Source organism: Caretta caretta, chromosome 5 (genome assembly GCF_965140235.1).
Source record: "Caretta caretta isolate rCarCar2 chromosome 5, rCarCar1.hap1, whole genome shotgun sequence".
Classification (NCBI taxonomy): domain Eukaryota; kingdom Metazoa; phylum Chordata; order Testudines; family Cheloniidae; genus Caretta; species Caretta caretta.
In genome coordinates this window covers 92,987,855-93,008,272 of record NC_134210.1, presented here as the reverse complement: position 1 = coordinate 93,008,272, position 20,418 = coordinate 92,987,855, and the positions used below count along the sequence as shown (strand labels likewise).

At 41.3% G+C, this 20,418-nt stretch overlaps 1 protein-coding gene and 1 long non-coding RNA gene across 10 annotated transcripts in view; one reads left to right on the top strand and one right to left on the bottom strand.

Moving 5' to 3' along the window:
• The window catches only part of LOC125637201 (G kinase-anchoring protein 1), a 90,590-nt gene that overhangs the window by 30,089 nt on the left and 40,083 nt on the right, over positions 1-20,418 (bottom strand). The window contains exon 1 of one of the 9 annotated variants that reach the window (XM_048851400.2): positions 8,543-8,918. The exons of 7 other annotated variants lie outside the window; for them this stretch is intronic. In XM_048851400.2, coding sequence (XP_048707357.1) covers positions 8,543-8,704 — 162 coding nt within the window. In that variant the 5' untranslated portion in view covers positions 8,705-8,918. Of the gene's footprint in view, positions 1-8,542; positions 8,919-18,148; positions 18,472-20,418 lie in introns of those variants that run through there. One more of the 9 variants, XM_075128686.1, reaches the window with a different exon arrangement.
• Positions 8,930-14,957, top strand: LOC142072174 (uncharacterized). The gene is made up of 2 exons (XR_012668557.1): positions 8,930-9,428; positions 14,606-14,957. It is a non-coding gene; the product is annotated as an uncharacterized LOC142072174 (long non-coding RNA).

The window sequence follows — 20,418 nt, the reverse complement described above, 5'->3', positions numbered from 1 at the left end:
CTGGGCAACCCCTTAAAATCTGCAGAATTGTATTTTCTTGTGATTAGAGAGAGAAGGAAAGAATTTTTATTTCAGTTCCTTGGCTGATTTGTAAGGTTGTCAGTTTAAAAAAAATTACTAGTGAGGCAATGTAGCCTGGTGGACAGAGCACTGGACTGGGACCCAGGAGAGTCTAATCCCAATTCTACTGCTGGGTACTATTGGGCAAATCACTTCAACTCTGTGCCTCAATTTCACCATCTGTAAAATAGGGATAATTATCCTCACCTCCTTTGTAAAGTGGTTTGAGATCAAGTGACAAAGAGCATGATATTCCTATAAACTGAGCAAAATGATCTGGAACTAACAGATCACTAGAAAGGCATAATGGGATTCCATGTTAACTATCACTTTTTGAAGGAGAACACCACTTTGAGAACCCGGCCAAGTATCCTTTTTTAGCATACGAGTGCTACAAAGGCGTTAAATTTAAACTTACCAGAGCTAGACAATTTAGTGGCATTCTTACTGAGAAAACTAAATGACTTCAAGTTCTAATACTCATAAAATGGCAAGTGTTTGCTTGAGAAAAAATACATACACTGCATCCACAGGTTAGTTTTTCCACCTAATTATAAATTAGGCATTACAGAACCAAAAACATAGTAACCTACAAAGAAAAGCTAGTAGATTTATTTTAGGCAACACCAGAGCTATCTTAAAAGGGATTTTATTAAAGTTCAACTAACCTTATCTTAAAGTCTGACATAACTTTATATTAGACTGCTTTGTTTCGGCTACTGAAAGTAATATTTCTTTGGCATGGAAAATTTTAGTGCTAAGGAACATAAGTTACCAACCCCATCAACAAGGGCAGGTCCAAACAAAAAAATTTTTCCTCCTCCTCAGCACACAATCCTTAGTACTTTAGAATGTAGTACAAGATCTCACCTAACCAAATCAAGCATCTGAGCACCCACTGCCATTCGGTCAATGATTCCTCTGCAACAAAGTATTTCATTGATTAGTTTTTCTTTGTGGACTGCATTCATAACAGTATTTAGAGCAGCCTTTCAAAGTTCTGTTCCCAACAGACCGAGGATGAATGATTTTTTTAAAAAACCCCATCAAGATAGGGCAGAAAATTAGATTTTGTGCTTTGGTTTATAAACTTTCATGACAATTCTGATTTACAGAAAAAAGTGATGAAGCATAGGCAATTTACTTAATTCGGAATTATCACTCAAAAATCATATTTGATTACAAGAAACTTCAGACCCTTATTCTTACAGCTGTTTGATGCTTAACTATTTTGTCTGTCAATCATTTATCAGAAAAATGTTAGTAAAATACTTGATGGTATAACATTTTTTGTTTTGTTTTTTAAATATGGCACTTTCTACCTGATCCAGGTTTTGGAGGAAAGTAAATGCATATTTAAAAAAAAAAAAAGTCACCATTACCAAACCAAGCAGTACCTTTTTGTTGTTCTTGAACAGCTTTTAAATCAAGTTTCCAGAATGTGGGAGAAAGAATTTAAGTTATGAAGTGCCGAATAATTCATCCCAGCAGTGGTTTTTTGTGTTTGTTTGTTTGTAAGAAAAAGAAATGCATGAAGAAGAGTTGATGATTTGCAAGAATGAGTCAGTTCACATGAATTGGCTGTGAGTTTGATGGCTTTTAACGTGTACTTTAGGGAATAGAAGTGTATGCAAAAGAAAACAAGTCAAATTTTTACTTCATTTTTGAAACTTTTATGCACTCAGCTGCTTAACTGGAAGAAAGCAATCAGACAGATCACACTATCAATAGCTGGAGAGAGCAATAACTGACTATTATGTGACTTCAGTAGTTTTGAGAGTGAACCTAGGTTGATGAAAGCCACATCTATGTTATACCATTCATCAATCTGTGGACTGCTAGAAAACCACTGAGAAAGGATTGATTTACACTAGTTTACAGAAATTGAAAGCAAATTGCACACATCAGGAATATGAAAATATGGTGCCAACATTCTGTTCCCTTTCATATATATAGTTTTATAATTACGTTAACACTGTTCAACATCAGGCCTTAATATGTGGAACGTGGCTAAGCTGTAATTGTGGGAACCAATAACAATTTCGAATTGCATGATTTAAACATTCAACCATAGTGTTCCATGAATAGCTTTTTTCCTTTGGGTGTTTTAAAGATAAAGAGAACACTAATGCACAAATAGCCATCTTTCTATCATGCAGAACTCCAGAATACGAGATACATGTGCATGTATGCTTGTAAAAAGGCATTCCAGCATTTTAAAATTGAGTACAGTATAGTGTGCACAGCACATTATTTTAAAATACGTGGCATCTTATTTTTAAACTATTGGAAATCACTCCAAACATCTCAAACACACTTCAAAGAGGACAAGAAACACTGTATGGCAAAGATGAAATTTAAAAAAGGAATCATGAGAGCACAAAAACACTTGAAATTTTTCTCTAGGTTCGATAATTTAAGTTGCATTGTACTAACCTTACCAAGAGAAGATTTACATGTGAGCTTAGGACAAATGAAAAATTTCAGGCCTGAGGGTAATTTTTTGCAAGAGTTATAAGCACTTCAATACAGGATCCTAAAATAATAGTGCCTTGACTACAACAAACAATCTATAGAATATTTCTATGTATGTTTTGGAGCATTTTAATATGCAAGTAGACTGTTTGCATACAAATTAAAAAGATAAAGCAGGCTGCATTTTTCTGCCAGGACTGTAGTATTTACAAAATAATGCATGACTTGACATTTGGGGATTTTTGCGTATGTGTAGGTGGATGGAAACAGTGAACTCCTTACACTCAGAACCTTGAAAATTGCCAACTTCAGCCATGGATTGCATGAAAGGTTAACAGAGAGCATGAGCTCAGGAACACAAAGAAGCACACCAGTGAATGCCCAGTGAGCTTTAACTCCTCCAAGGTAAACTGCCTAAAAATGAAGAGTAAAGTTGTTTAAGGTGGCTGATTCTAACATCTTTTACCATTCAAACACAGTTTAAGTCATACTATAAATAGGAGGAGAGATTATTTAAAGAACAAGAGGCCCTTAAAATGACTTCCTTTCCCCCACCCCCACTTTTGCCTTCTTCCCTATGACCTCTCCTAAAACTTCTCTTCTTAAAACAATCCAACTGAAAAAGAACTAACAAAATCATTCCCTTGAATACAAGAACGTTCTGGAATGTGCATCTTCTGGAAGAGCAGTCAGCATGCTCCTATATCTGTGATTGATTCTTCAAACAAAAGATGAAAGACCTAGCCAAATAATGTACCTAGTCTGGAGTCAGCAGGTTTACAGCTATTCCTTATCCCTCAATATACTACAAATCTTTGTATAGTTGTGCAAGTTTAGTAGCAGACCCATTTCAAAAACAGTGAAGCTATAGGCTCCAGTCCTTGGGTCAAGCCCAGCTGCATGCAGCACAGAAACAGAAGGTGCTGGGAAAGAGAGACGTGACAATATTCTACCTTTATGGTTAACTAGGCTACCTACAGCTTATTTGGGTTTTGATGCAAGTTAGAGCAATCTAAGTGCTGCTCTAATCTGCGCATGGCTGTAATGGTCCCCCAAGAAGCTGTCATGGCATCCAGGAAACACCAGAGCACAAAAACACTCGAGACACATTCCCTCCTGGCTTAAATACACCCTACACTGGGGCTTTGTCTACACTGGAAATTGAACGACAAAACTTTTGTCTTTTAGAAGTGTTAAAAAATAAAAAACACCCCCAAAAGACAAACATTTTGCCAACAACAAGCGCCAGTGTGAACAGTGCTCTTGCCAACAAAGCTATCCCCACTCGTCGGGGGTGGAAGCTTTTTGTCAGCAGAAGAGAAGACAAACAGTGGCTACACTGCGCAACTTTTAGCGGCATGGCTATAGCGATACAGCCATGTCACTAAAAGCTGTGTAGTGTAGACATAGAATGTACATGCAAGATCCAGACTAATTCACCAAACAGTATCACGTGAGGTCTCATAAAAACTGGTGTCACACTGGTCGTCACGATCACTGTGATATACATGTATGAATGCTGTGTAAGGAGTTATTTATATATAAGGCTACGTTTTTGTTACCAATATTTTTAGTGAAAGTCAGGGACAGACCACGGTCAATAAACAAAAATTAATGGAAGCTCGTGGCCCGTCCCTGACTCTCACTAAAAATATCCCTGACAGAATAGGGAGGCGAGTCCCCACCACCTGCCCCGACTGGGCAGCTGCAGGACCTACCTGCTGCCCCCAGCTGGACAGCTGCAGGGTGCCCCCATCAGTGTGGGGGCTGGGAGCTCCAGCCCCAGGGCAGAAAATGTCACAGAGGTCAATGGAAGTCACTGATTCTGTGACATAATCGTAGCTGTATTTATATACATGGAAAATTATGTTCTGAAACATCTGTTGTCCAGGGACTGGTTACCAGTAAAAATGAAAAACAGGTTTTCTGTCAGAAAAGAAATGCTTATATAGTTGACTGTTCACATGTAAATTAAGTATTGTATGTTTCACAATGCTAATGAAGGACTAGGGAAAAACTTGAGAGAGAAAAGTAATAGGAAGAAGCAGACAGAGGAGGAAAGGCAGGAATATCAAAGGTTTCTGTGCTGTAATTGAGGGACAAAGACGACACCCTGTTATCCCTCACTGAAGAAGTAAGTGGACAGCGAATTTGCTTCATGAAAGCGGGATCTCAACCAGGCTTGGCTGAAAACACTGGAGAGAACTTCAGGTGAGATAAGCTTCTTCAGATAAGAAGATAACTTGCTAGTTAAGTTTAGTTTTTAAAAAGCATGTTATGATTTTGTTTTCTGTGTAACCATTTGTATTCTTACCATGGTAACCTGCATCTCTGTTCTTTGATTATGAACTTATTCTTGTTTTCACTATAGATATATCTAAGTGTTGTGATGCTAAGCACAGTGGTGATCCAGAGTTGAAGCTTACAAGCTGGTCTGTACTGTTTCTTTGGGAACAGCAGACCTGGTAATTCGACGAGTGTTCAGTGGATAAGGGGCTGGACACTGCAGAAATGCTCTGAGGATGGGGGTTAGTGTTTGCCTATTGCTTGCTACTTGTACATTCAGAGCAAGGCCTGTGGAGGCCTGGAAGTCAATGCTTGTGCTGCCAGAGGCTGGTGGTTTCAGGGAACTAATCCACCGCACCGCAAGCACAAACAAGACTTCCTCACACTAAGGGCAGTTGACGGTGAGGTGTCTCACAACCCTGGGTACTGTCGCATTGTTCTAATCCGGAACTCACTGTGCAATACACTTTTCTTAAAATGAACTTCAAAAATAAAGTCTCAAATGACGAAGGGATTATTATGCTGGTTACAGATATACAGTTTAAGGTGAACTGAAAGGCTATTGAATCTGCCCACACAAGTTCAGACCCTCATCTAATTTCTACGTTTTTCCTGCAGCTATGGAGCACATCATTGTCCCTGCTGACACTAGCAAAAGGACCCATTGCTGACTACGTGTCAGCAACAGATGCAGCTGAACTGGTGTTCAAAACTATTTGGTCATGTCTACACTTGAAATTAATCCATTTTTAGCACTGGTTCAACTGCATCCATTGCTGACAGTGAGCAACTACAACAGGTTAATGTGATTGTATAGCAAGAGCTGCTAATATCTAAAGTATTACAGGAGCTTCAGACCTTACATCCTCTCAGATGTTAGCAAGGCCATCAATTATTGCAGAGATGAAATCCTGGCCCCACTGACTCTATGGTAGCTTTTGCCACTGATTTCAACGGGGCCAGCATTTCACTCAAGGCCTTATCAGGTAAAAAGTAGGATCTAATTTTAACTAATTTGCTTAAGTGTTTGCAATTTAAGTAGGTATATATATTCTGTAAATCACCTGACGTCCAAAACTTGTGTTTATTTTGGGAAAATATTTCATTACTCCATTAACTACTTTATAACTATTCCAATTTTTAGACAGCTGTCTACTAGCAAAGACAGGTTTCGGAGTAGCAGCCGTGTTAGTCTGTATCCACAAAAAGAACAGGAGGACTTGTAGCACTGCCACAAGTACTCCTGTTCTTTTTACTAGCAAAGAGTGCATCTACATTAAAATATCAAATTTTTAAAAAGTAGTCAGAATTTATAGATCTACTGTAGATATATTTCATATATAGATCCAAGGAATAATATTTAATGATAAAAAGTCATGCACAAGTACATTGGTCTACCCAGATACTTATAATGAACTCATTACTATACTAACTAAGCAGAGCTTGGAAAATCCATTGGCAAGTGTAAAGCTTTTCATGGCAAGTGAGAGTCCTAAACTAGTTCCTATACAGAATATAAGAACTCTGAAAAACAAATTTCCAGATGTAAAATGATGCAGAGTTGTTATTTGTAGCCCACAAACAGCTCTGGGCTAAATGCTCAAAGACACCTAGGAGAAAAGTGACATATTGCCTATTAATTTCAACTAAAGATTTGTCTACATCCCTGAAATAGCTTTGAATATCTCAGCTCTAATGTCGAAAGTTAAAGTTTTGACAAAAGAGTGAAAATAAGACTAATCAGTTTCACTACTGCTATTCAGAACTCTCAGGTCAAGAGGGAAATGAAAAAACTTGTCAGTTTCACACAGCTGCTGCTTAGGAAAGCAGCCAGAAGTATCAAAGCACTCTGGAATTTTGACTAGGCAAGAAGAGTCCAAAAATGAAGCTTGCAGGCAGCATAGCAGAGAGCCTACCCCACTCCAGCAGTCAGGAGGCTCTGGAAAAGCTAAGGGTATGTCTACACTGGATATGCTACAGCAGCACAGCTGCAGCTGTGCTCCTGCAGTGTAGACAAATATTACAGAGATGGAAGGGGTTCTTCCACTGCTGTTGCCACTGCTGTAGTAAATCCAACTCTGACAGGCAGTAGTTAGGTTAGTAGTTAGCAGTTTCTACACCAGGGCTTAAGTCATCTTCATTACATTGAACAGGGAATGAAATTTTTCACAACTCAAAGATGTAGTTAAGCTGACCTAACTCTGTAGTATAGACCATCCCTAACAGGCAAAGCAGCCAAGAGGAAGACTGTGATGCAACTTCTGGCCTAGTAGCCAGAAACTGATCTAAAAAAAAAAACAAAATCAAATTCCTGAGCAGAGCCCAAAGGGAATGCCTTGGTAGAAATTTCAACATCTTACCCCTTCCTAGTAGCAGCAAGGGGCTGGCTGTGCTTTTAACCAGATTGTTGATCTTAAGTCTTGCTACTGGAGCTCCCATCTTGTCCTTTATAGCCTTACCTGGCTAAGAAGTTATGACCTTCAGCCAGTAGGCAGCTGGTGCAATTTTCTACACACTGGGCATATTCCAAAACACCAAGTTGCAAAGGCTTAGAAAAGAAGGCTACCACTTTGGTTGAAATCATTATGGAGTTAAATTTAAGTTGCATACATTGAATGCTCCAGTGATGTGCAAAAATTAAGCACTTTTTAATAAGAGCATGAAATAAGCTCTCATGGGTAACATTTCTTTGGTTTTTGCAGCTCTGTCAGTGTGGCAAAGTCTGTATCCTTCATAAGTAGGAAAACATCTACTCTACAGCTAGCTGCTTTACAATTTAACTGTTAATATCCTAGGACCTGCACCCACAGAACTTCAGGGTTCTCATAAGCTAAATAGAACCAGGCCTAGTCCATATTTGGATGGAAGGTCTCTAAAGAAAGACTTAAGTATCACAGGAAATGATGTTGATTAAAGAATGGCATTCTTCCCTATGAACCCAAGGTGCAAAGGAATGAATTGATTTTCATTAGAACACAGAAAAAGACCTTAACAGCTCATGATCGATAGACAATACCATTGGAGAAACTACTGTGTAATGGCACCAGCACATTCCCACACAGCTGTGGCTGCATTTCACTGGCAGCATCCTTATCAATATAATTTTAAGCGGTAATACTCTTTTTGGGTAAAGACATCATGTGCACACACCCTAACTAAACTACACGCTGCACCCCTTTCTTTAGCCACGAGGACTGTCAGGTGAAGGCTATAACTATCCTAACTGGTAACCCATACAATATGCGTGTCGGGTTGAGGCCCAGCCTCCCGCTGTTAGCGCCGCTCAGCTGCCTGGGCTTAGGCTCAGCTCACAGTAGGAGAGCTAAAGCCACTCATCTCCTCTCGCCGACGGGACTACTACAGAGACAGGAGCTGAGGGCTCGCTGCCAGTGGGCGAGCCGGCCCCGGCGGCTCACAGCAGCGCTAGCCGTACTAGAGCAGGCCATACTCAGGGCCAGGGCAGGCAGCGACAGCGCACAGGGTAACACAGCGGGGCGCTGCTTCGTCACCCGGCAGGACTCGGGCTTGGCTTGGCTAGGAGGCCCCCGCACTGCGGCTGGGCTCGGCTGCGGGAGAGTGCTGCCAACCTCAGCCTCTCCCCACGGGAGCAGAAAACTCCCCAGGGCTCGGAAACTCAGTCGGGGGCAGGAAGCTGCGCGGCCTCGCCCACCTCCCCACCGGCGCTGCTACCGGCACGGCCTCCCGGGCCCGCCCCCCTCACCTGCCGCACGTTGCTGGTCTCGGACACCGCGAACTCCTCCTTCTCTTTGGGGGTTTTCACGGTGACTTTGATGATCCGCGGCTCCGAGGAGGCGGCTCCTCCCGGGGCGGGGGAATCCGGGGGGCTGCGGCCCCCGGGGGGGCTCTCTCCGCTCTCGGCCATGGCGGGGGAGGAGGCCGCTTACTCGAGGTCTCGCTCGCTCTCGCTGCGCGGGGCACGCTACGTAAACCCAGCCCCTCACCGCCGCTGCCTCGCGCGCCGACACCAGGAAACACTCGCGACACTCTCACTCCAGGAGAGTTAAACGGAAACAACCCATCTCAGGCGCGGCGCGCAGTGATGACGTTGCGAATGAGGGAAGTTACTAGAAAGGGATGTTGTCTCGCCTGGCGTGGGGCACACAGGTCAGCCTAGCGCGCATGTGCAACGAGTGTTGCGCAGTATCAACTTGATAGCAGTGCGCAACCCTATCCACTGAAGGCTCTAGGTTAGTCGCTGTGAGACTCCTTCCGGTTCGCATGCATAACCAGTGCGCCTGCGTATGTCACCTGACTGGGCTAGAGCGATGGTGCGTTGTGTTTGCTTTGCTTAGTGCGCATGTGCGGCCTTTTGCCTTCCGCTGGAGCGTTGGAGGGTAAGTCGCCAGTGGTTCCTGACTGTCTGGGTTGGAACCTAGGAGAGTCCCGCCTCCCTCTCTTGGTGCTCCGCTGTCTCCAGCACTCCCAGCGTGCACGGTGCCCGGGACTTGCTCATTGCTGGGGCTTCTGAAGCAGCCAGGCCCCCTGGTTTCACTCTGCAACATGCATGGTGCACAGCAAGGGGCCTGGAGATAGCTGCGCTCCAGGCCGTGTGGGCGGCCGTTATGCCCGACTCTGGCACAAGTAAGGTAAAGCACCAGGTACAGCCCACCCGCCGCAATGAGTGAAAATCTGCGTCCCCTTTATGCAGAGCTGCTAGGGCATGGTGTCATGCATCTCACCTGACGCATGTGGCAGCTTCGTCACATCAGTCGACCCACTCCCCCCATCATTGGTAAATTGTCAGGTGTGTGTGAGACACCCAGGGTCTCAGAGGCTAGGGGGTGTAAGTAGTGCTCTTCTCACCCCATTGTCACTGCCATAGATCAGTGGTTTTCAACCGTTTTTCATTTGCAGACCCCTAAAAAACTTCAAATAGAGGAATGTACCCCTTGGGAAACCTTAGACCTAGTCTGTGGACCCCCAGTTGAAAACCACTGTTCTATCATAACCACCTTTCGCAGACCCCGTAGATATAATCCGTGGACCCCCAGGGTCCATGGACCACAGGTTGAAAACCATTGTTCTAGTGCTACCTGAGAGGTTGCAAAAGATCCAGGCGGATCTGCTTAGTATAGGGCGTAGATCTCCAGTCTGGCCCTATCATATCTACTTTGCCACAGTGCTTTCCAGAACACCTGCCAAGTTATCGGCTTGGTTGTGCTGGCTGTAAGCCCTAGCCTCCACTCTGCTCCCAGCCCCAGGAATAGAATCCTGGGAAATTGTTACCCACCATTCCACTGCTGACTTACTGTCAAACAGCTGTATAACCCATTGGTAAAGTGCCACATTCCCTCTTCCAGTTGGCCTGTATACAATATAATACCCTGGTTTTGCTACCAGTTACCCCTACTGGAAGAGATGTGCAACATATAGATGAAAATTCTGGGTTCAAACCTTGTTAATGACCCAGGCAGAGTCAATCAGGAGAAGAATTTGCTGGATTGTAAAACTAGACAAATAATAGTATGGCCAGATTATGGAATTTACATCACTACACTCCCACAAATTAGTCACATACCCAGAAAAAGATCAGAGTGAAAGGCAAATCCTGTTCCCTGCCTCCACTCCTGTGGTGTCTTGCCAGCAAAATTGGTGCAGGCCTGCATATCAGAGCAAAATTACAGGGTGCTTTTTCCTTGTGTGGTATGGAGTGGCAGTGGCTCCCTATGCTCTAATGCAAAGGAACAGGGCAAGAAGAGGATCTGCTGCTATATAGAAAATTCTATACTTCTATACACATTTAAAGTGGGCTAAAGCCATAGGATTAATGTAGTCTCAGCTCCCCAACCACTCCAACGCTGGCAGTGAAGACTGTTTCACCCCCTTCCTCATGGGGATTTCCTTAGAGCTCAACTGCTTTGTCCATGCAGCAGCCAATCCTGGAATCTTTACTCAGGATCTTGCTGTCATAAACATTCACCATTTTGAAAGGCTGCAGAATTATAACAGAAGCATCCACAGCAATATCACTGTTAAAGAATAAGAGAAAGTGTGGTAACGTATCTATAGCACCTCCTCTGTTACCAGTTTAGGCAGAACTGTGAACTGTGCAGCCTGGAAATATGGTCAGATGGCAGAGAGATGTGGATCTCCACCCAAGAGAGGCAACAGCTAGGGAGCTGACAGCCTGAGAATGGGTGCCCTTGCTGGAGCATGGGAGTGGAAATATAGGTGCATTTGCCCTGAACTGTAACAGTTCCAGCAGTGCAGAGCAGTGGAAATTGTCTTGAAATAGCATTTTATACAGAAATCAAGCATCAGATTGGGGATCAGAATTTCATTTGCAGTCCACAGGTTAGAGATATACGAGTTGGGGTAACCTAGGAGCTAGTCTAAGTTTTACAAATATTTGAATCCCACCTACAAAGCAGTTGTACAATTGGGGATGTCACAAAATAATGTATTCTTACAAATATTAAGAATTACACAGTGCCACATTGTTTGGAACAGCCCTTTTATAAATTTTCAGTTTGAATGAGGCAGATTACTAATGCCTTGATTCAATTAGAACATTTAAGAAAATGGGAACAAGTAATTTACTGCAGCCTGGTGGTGGACAATGACTTACTAATGCACTAGAGAGGGTCCTCATCATAGAATTAGTCAAGTGTTTGGGGGGGGGGGGGGGGGGAGTTCATCAAGAAATTAAAGGTTTCTTGATCCACCTACTCCTTTCAGTCCAGACAATAAGGAAGAGTCAGTTTGTCGAGTTTCAACATCTTTTTTTTTCTTGCCATTTTCTCAGAGGACAAAAAAAAACAATGTATTTGTTCAGAGACATTAAACTACACTGGTGTGAACCCATCTTACACCTTTTACCCAGCAGCATATGAGAACCAGAAAGTGAAACTAACCCTAAACATAGGATTTTTACAACTGTTCTAGTTTCTTCCCTCTACAGGCTATGTACGCACTGTAGATGGGAGGTATAATTGCCAAGCTGGGTACACACACTAGCTTTGCTCAAGCTGACATGCTAAAAATAGCAATGTAGTCATGGCAGCACTGTCTAGCCCAGGGGTGGCCAACCTGAGCTTGAGGAGCTGCCTGAATGTACCAGTGTACACTCCCAAAGAGCGGCAGTCAGCAGCCCCCCATCAGCTTCCCCCACCCCGCTCCCCGTGCCTTCCACCCACCAACAGCCCCACTGATTAGCACCTCTCCCTCCCTGCACCTCCCGATCAGCTGTTTCATAGCATGCAGGAGGCTGGGGGGGAGGGAGAGAGCAAGGGCGCTGCAGTCTCAGGGGAGGGGCCAGGAAGGGGTGGAGTTGAGGGTAGGGCCTGTGCCACGGGTTGAGCAGTGGGCACCCCCTGGCACATTGGAAAGTTGGCGCCTGTAGTTCCAGCCCCGGAGTCAGTGCCTATACAAGGAGCTGCATATTAACTTCTGAAGAGCCGCATATGGCTCCAGAGCCACGGCAGCCATCCCTGGTCTAGCCTTCTGAGCACATAACCAGGATCTCAAAACAGGATTGTATTTGGGTGGCAAGTGTGAGCTGTTGTGGCACACTGCTATTTTCAGTATGTCAGATTGAGCAGAGCTAGCATGTGTTCATCTACCCAAACTGAAAATTACACCTCCCAGCTGCAGTATAGATATTAGTAAGGGTAAGTAGATTTAAAAAAAAAAATAAAAAATAAAGAGTATCTTGACAATGTTCTTTCAACTCGTACTCCCCTTCTCCACTTCACTCTTTTTATTCTTGCCCTGCTCCTTGTCCTTTCCCTTTTCTCAGCTAGTTTTTCTGCATCAATTTCTGACTACAAGTGCTATGTCATTTGGTATAAAAAAGTTCTTTGGTGCAGGGAGTTAACTTTTTCCTTTTGTCATTTTCCTATTGCTACAGTTTGAACATAGGAAAGCTGAAGTTTTGCAGTTAGAGGGGCAGATTCTGGCATAATTCTGGAACTAGTTTGGGGCATTTACATCTGTGTGGCATCAAATTCCCTGGCCAGCCAAACTTTGCGCAATTCTGCTTCCATAGGAGAAACAAAACCTTTGATGGGAACAGACTCAGCTATTATGATAATATAAATGAAAAGCTTCTGATATAACTGAATGTTTGTGCAAAGATTTTAAATAGTTTTTGTTAATAAACTGATTTTAATATATTGTTTTATTTAACCCAACAAGGTATATCATTTGCATTGTGCTAGGATAGTGCTGCTCTTTGGTCGCACTGGTAACTACCAGGCTGATGGCTGAGTATTCCAGCCACCCAAGAAACAGTGATACACTCCCTAAAGTGTCCTGTCTGTGATTATAAAATAGCTAACCCTTAGGAGAAATGGGATTGTTAAAATTGTATATAAAATGCATTACATCACTTATAAATAGTCCCAAAAGAAAAACAAAACATAAAATAAGTTAGAAGTAATTTTTAGTTAATTAAAAGGATTTTTCAGATGAAGGTCTCAGGTAGCAAGTGTTTTACCCATTTCTCCACCTGCTCCGCTTTCTATTCTGTCTCTTTCTGATTAAGACTTTTGAACTTAAAATTTAATTTTAAAGTTGAATCAGAAGTTCTAAACTATATTAAATTCCCAGCTCTGCCTAGTAAATGATAGGTATATTCAGAATTACCCCAGTTTAACTTTAAATCAGTTTGAAAGCCAGTTTAGTTGAACAGATACAAAACTCCTGTGTAGACACTCTGAATTCAATTTACCAAAGTGTCGGTTTAGTTTAACTGGCTAGGTTTAAACTGAACTGAAAGTATCCACATAGGGTTTTGAACCAGTTTAACTACATTTAAAATCACACCTGATGCAATTTTGACAAGATCTCAGCAAGTGTAATTACATTGGGCTGAAAGATTATGTAAAGTTGCAGCAATTTAAGATCCACTCAGACATTTGACTGCAGTCCACATCTAAGACCTCCAAGGGGTGCTCCAGCAAAACCAAGAAAAACCACTAAACATTCCTAGTGTTTTTAAGATTAAAAAACCACTAGAAAACAACACCCTCTCCCCCCCCCCCCCCCGCCACACACACCCATCCACCCCTTTATGGCCTTGTATACATAATGGAGCAACAGAGGGTCAAAACCAATTTTCCCTTTGTAGGTCACCTTTTAGGGATTCCACTTATCACATATAGTTTACCTGTTGCTAAATGACAAGAGCAGTATTTAAGACTCTTGCTGTTGACAAAGAATACAGCCCTATCTTGAAGGATACTGTAGAATCTGTTAAAGAAGTTAAGCTGAAAACAAACTAATATGCTAACTGGATAGCAACTATCATGTATTATTATTGCTGATATGAGGCTCAATGCTGCACAGTGTGGAGCACTGTGGCCCTAACCCACTAAGGCACATAAGCATGGTGCTTTGCTGCATCAGGGCTAGAATGCTTTACACAGTGCAGCATTGAGCCCATGATAAAGATTAGTTGGTCGTGAAGTAAGAATACTGCATTTTGATTAAGTAGGATCTGACTTTTCTTTTAAGGAAACTGTGACATTATTGACATGAACTGTGACCGTATAGATCATTGTTGCAACCAGGGTCCTATGGGTGCACCAGGTCTTGTACAGAGGGGGTCAAGTGGGGTGTCTGTGGAAAGGTTGCAATTTGCTGGTTATGATTATGCAGTCTGTATGTGTGTATCATGTTTGTATTTCATCTGAGCTTTCCTGGGAACTTTCAAACTAACATGTAAACAATTGTGTCTGCCTGCAAAGAGCTGAATCATTCATGGACATGTGACTTGCCCAGGTGGCTACAAACTCCATCTTGTTGCTGTGATTTTTCACAGAAGAACAAAGGGGCCTCCACCCACAAGAGGAAGTCTATTTAAACTCCTGGGAGACCCCTCCATTTTGTCTTCAGCTGGCTAAAGAGAGCCTCTCCACCCCCAAGGATACCTGAAATAAACTGGAACAAAGGACAGTAACTACGGGGGTGTGAGTGATTGCTGGACCCAGACTCGGAAAGAGTCCAGTCTGTGAAAGAAGCTTATTGGAACATCTCTGGGGCTGAGATTTTATCTGCAATCAGTTTCTTAATATATTAGGCTTAGACTTGCATGTTTTGTTTCATTTTGCTTGATAACTTACTTTGTTCTGTCTGTTATTACTTGGAACCACTTAAATCCTACTTTTTATACTTAATAAAATCACTTTTTGCTTATTAACCCAGAGTAAGTAATTAATACCCGGGGGAGCAAATAGCTGTGCATATCTCTCTATCAGTGTTAGAGTGTAAACAGTTTATGAGTTTACTCTGTATAAAGCTTATACAGAGTAAAACAGATTTATTTGGGGTTTGGATCCCGTTGGGTGTCTGGGTGCTGGAGACAGGAACTCTTGCTAAGCCATTTTCAGTTAAGTCTGCAGCTTTGGGGCGAATGGTTCAGACCCTAGGTCTGCGTTGGAGCAGACTGGCATGTCTGGCTCAACAAGGCAGGGTTCTGGAGTCCCAAACTGGTAGAGAAAACAGGCTCAGAGGTAGTCTCAGCACATCAGGTAACAGTCCCAACGGGGTCTTTGTGACCGAACCTGTCACAGAAACCATTAATGGACTCCTACCAAGAGTTTCAGATAATGAATGAAAATCTCACTTAAATTTTGTCCAACATTTTACTTGACATTTCTAGGTCTTTCTGCATAAAGTGGGCACCTTTCCAGTGCTCTGCATGATCTCTCCTTCTCATTAGCATCTTAGTTTGTTTTTGCTTATTTATTTCTCCTTGGTATCTAAAGCATCTTAAGGCTATATGCAACTTTATCCTAACAGGTATCTCGGTTTGTCTCCTTTCACTACCTATGGTATGTTCCATGCTCTGGTCTATCCTTAATGTGCTCTTCTTTCTCTTCTCACTCACAAACCTGGTCCTTTCTTCATACCAACTTTATATTTAGGCCAGCTTTTTTCTTCCTTGAGCCAAATGACCTTCTTTTGTCCTTCAAATTCCTCCTCAAATTAGTTTTACATTAGTTTTCTCTATATAATCTTAATTTTGTTACCCCTTCCTGCTCACACCTGATCACATCTAAAAAATAAATTAAAACAAATTAAAAAAAATACATGATTAAAATGTCCCGAGTAATCTCTCAAGAGCAGCCCCTTCTTACTTCATTCCCGGTCTGTTATAATTTCTCCTTTGGGTATCTATTTTAGATCGTAAGGCCTTTAGGACATGGTCCTTGTCTTCTTACCAGCTTGTATAGTGCTATATAGACCAATTTACTGTTGAGTATGTAGTACTTCAGAGTTAATGCTATAATGTATTTGTATATCTATTACAAATGTGTTATTAAATGTGTTAATTTTCAACAAAACCCTTTAAAGAGTGGAAGGCGTGACTTATATTTCTACACATAAGAAGCAAAATAGATCCATCCAGGTCAGTCCTCCCTTACTGATCTAAATTACCATAGGAACTGCAAATTCTGCAACTGTTGTGTTAGTTAATGAACATTCTTGATAGGACGCTCAACTTTTATGTTAACCAATTACTTCACTTGTTATTAATTACTCCAGGACCAGTTGGCTTTTTCCTCACACACCAGTCCTGTGCAACCACTGATTTCAAAAAGGCTTTGAGTTTCAAATTAAAGTCAAGCTTGCAAAGAAAAATACATGTCTATAGGACCCCACCAGTGCAATAGCTGAATGATTCTTAAACAATGAACTTGTCCTTGCAACACCCTTGTGAAGTAGGGAAGTATCTTTCTGAGCTACAGAGATTAAGTGACTCGCCCAAGATTGGAATTGGGAGCTAAACCCAGACCAGTGTCCCAGTCCAGTGCTTTAGGTCCCTAGCTTCTATTGAAAAGGCAATGGGAGTTAGGGACCTGTCATTTATATCTTTGAAAATCTCTCATGTAATGACACAGTCTATTTACAGAGTTTAAACCAATAAGCATGTACAGCTACAAGCTGTAGTTGTGCATGTTTGTTTGGGGGATTGTGGAGAATGGGAATGAAGGGTATTTCATGGCACTAGAATAAGTTAATATTACTGTAGATTTGGTCCCATTGTGATGCAGGGTACGCAAAGCCCTGGTTATACGCCAACATGCTGGCCTTACTAAAGGCTTGGTTTAGGTACTGTAAAAATCAAATATGCAGTATGCTTTTTTATTGCAAATAAATTTCCAGCAGCCATGTTCTTGGTTTCAATAAGAGTCTCTCACCAACATATTTACAGACAGATTAATGGTATTATGGAGACACTTTCCCCAGGGCACTCATATCCTAACAAGAGCTAAACAATATTGATAATTAAATGGTAAAAAAAAAAACCTACATAAATGCGGAGTTAAGGTTTCTTGGTGGTATGTTGTTCCTCTTGCAGGATGCTGAACTGATCAAACTCAAACTTCTGAAACCCAGGAAATACACAGTTAAGGTTACCTATGCAACCTTAACGTTGCCTTCTTTCAGCAAGGCCCCAAATACGCTCCATTGACACACATGCCTTTACTCTGCCAACCCGAGAGTTAGTGAAATGTACAAGCTATTCACCTTTTAAAACCATTCACTCTCCCCCACAGGATTCCATCTAACATTAATAAGGGACACAAAAACAAAAAATTGAGGACTACATTAATGTGAACTAGGAACCTTTCAGTTCGTTACCACAGTGTCCACATGGGAAAGTTACAGCACAGCACTTTGGTGCACACTGCTATTCATACCCCTGTAGTCTGAACAAACCCCTCAGTCTTTAGTACCTCTGACTCAGTTTTACAGTACAATGCAGCAAAAGAAAACCAAGCGGGGCTGTAACTTGAGAAGCCCTCAGTCAGATGATCCCAAATTGGGATCACTAATGCTACTCCTCGCACTCTTATGGGGCACATCAAAGCAATTGGATTAACTGTTCAAAGTTTAGAGAACTTACAAGAATAGAGCTTTAAAACATAAAATGGCAGGAATGGAAACTCTCTAGTCATCTTTTTGTATTGGGGCACGCAGAGTGTTAAATTGTACATTTTCTTAAATACCATTCTGGATCACCCAAAGATTTAGTGAGTGCCCAGCACTATCTTGGATAAAACTTGACAGATTATTTTTACCCTAGCTCATCAACCATTTGATCACTAGCTTTGGACAAAAACCCCACCTAGAAATCTTTTTTAAATGCCTTTTTATTTTCTGGGGCTTATATTTCTGAAAATCATGGCTCAAACTCCTCCAAATTTGGGTCACTAATCCTATACTGCACCCTTCTAAAACACACTTAATTTCAAAAGAAATCAAACTAAGTTTACTAATTTTAGAGGAATTAGAAAGGTTGACCTTTAAATAGATGTAATAATGCAACCTATTCTAAAAAGCAAGAGTTTAGACATACAAATGAAAGAGTAAATTTTATTGACTGATAAACTAATTATGGCATTAACAGCAACAATGTTTGAGCTCTGCTAGAACAGTTCTCTACTTTTTTCTTTAAACTAACAGAAAGTGCAACAAATTAACTATTTAGAATGTCAGTCAAATTAGTAATGGTTAGCCTCTTTCCAAAAAAACTGCATAGCTTTGCAGTGTACAACAAATATATACATTTCTGCAAAACCCTGAAGAACAAGATTTGATTTTTTGCTTTCAACTTGATGGCAAGTATGATCACCTGCATTGGTCAGATTCTGAGTTTCTTTTCCCTTTTCTCCCACCCTGTAGAGGAAAAGTGAAATGGTAAACTAAAAAAATACATTTGACATATTTGAATATTTAGTAAGAGATACATATGGGTATAAAGACATGCACGTCAGTTAAGCCAATGATTTTTTGATTGTTTAAATCTTGAATTGTATAGCATTTTACATACACAACTCAAGCATTATTATCTGAGCACCAAAAGTGCTGTACAAAATAGATGAAGATAGTTCTTGCCTCAGGGAACTCACAAATGAAGAGAATGATTGACAACACATGATTAAGCAAAGAATTTTAAAAAACACTTTTGTTAGAACTATTGAAAGGATTCACAGACAAAGTGTGTTTTAAGGCAATACTCAAATTAAGAAGTGGTGTGCAGTGTGGGGCTCAGGTCACTGCTGGGGTGAACTAAAGTAAATGGTGGAGGCTCTGTAACAAAGTCTTTAAATCAAGAACGGAGGACTTCAATAACTCAGCCAGAGGTTATGGGCCTATTACGGGAGAGGCTGGGTGACGTTCTATGGACTACAATATACAAGAGGTCAGACTAGATGATCATGATGCTCTCTTTGGGCCATAAAATCTATGAGTCTTTTGGTGCACAAATATGAGAGGGAGCTCAAACAGGTGAGGGAGGTCATGGAAGACAGTGCAAAGTCAAAAGTGGGAGAAGGAGTCCTTTGATAGACAACCTAAGAGAATTATAGGAAGGAATAAAAGTAGAAATTGTGATGGTGTAATTGTGCAGTGCCCTTAAACAGACGGCAAGCTTGAACTTCGCACAAAAAGAAAGGCAGCAAAGGGGATTAAATGAGGAAGGAGATAATAGGAATGGAGGAAAAGGAACATTTTAAAAAGCAGAATTTGAATAGAGAGGGAGGGAAGAGAAGAGGACACTACAATAATAAAGACAAAGATGAGGATTTTTGTAGGAATAAAAGATGGATTTTGGAGATCTGGAGGAAGAAATGAGAGAAATTAGCAACAGCATGGATATTAGAGAAAAGTTAAATGCAGCAGTAAAGTTGTAAGTCTGAGTGACAGGGAATATGATGGAGTTTGATGGTAACAGGAGGGTTTGTTTTTGTTTTGCTTAGTTGGTTTTTAAGTATTAGTGGTGTGGCATGCTGGATGTGTGAGAGTGAACAGAGAGTGAGAGGTCAAGGTATGCTTGTACACATTTGGGAATTACTGTAAAAATAATTTACACTGAGTGTATAAGATCATTCCTGTGAAATGCACAGGGAAAAGCAGGTGAAATTGAGGATAGAGCATCATGGAATATCAGAGAGGGAAGATGTTAAAGCAATGAGAAAGAATAATTAGATTCTAATGCAATAATGAGGTATTGTCATGGGATGAACATGCAGGACTCCAGCATAAACAAACAACAACAGCAGCTCGAAACAAGAGAGCTTACTGTTTACACCCAAGTCTATGCAGCTACTTGAAAACTTTCTATTTTAACTTACAAGTGATGAGCTTTCCCTATAACTAAGGATAGGATTAAGTCATGGATTCCGTGATTTTAATAAAACTCTGGGACTCCTTCGGCTTCAGTCCCCCATGGTGATCAGCCCTCCAGCTCCCCTGGTTATTTTTAGTAAAAGTCATGGACAGGTAGTGGGCTTCTGTTAATTTTTGTTTATTGACTGCAACCTGTCCATGACTTTTACTAAAAATAACTGACAAAATCTTAACCTTACCTATAACTGAAGCAATATTTTCTTTCAGCATTGTTTTAAGTCTTTTTCCAAAGGAAATACTACCATACAGAAATAAGCACAGCATCTTATTGCTGTGAAATCAAATAATTTCACTATTTTGAAGGTGCTCATAATTGAAGAAGTATAAAAACATGCAAGTGTGAAAATTCAGCTTACATGAAAACAATTTCAAACATTTTTTCAAGTCTTATATTTCATTAACAAAAATTGCTCTATTGCTGAGCCAAGTAGAAAA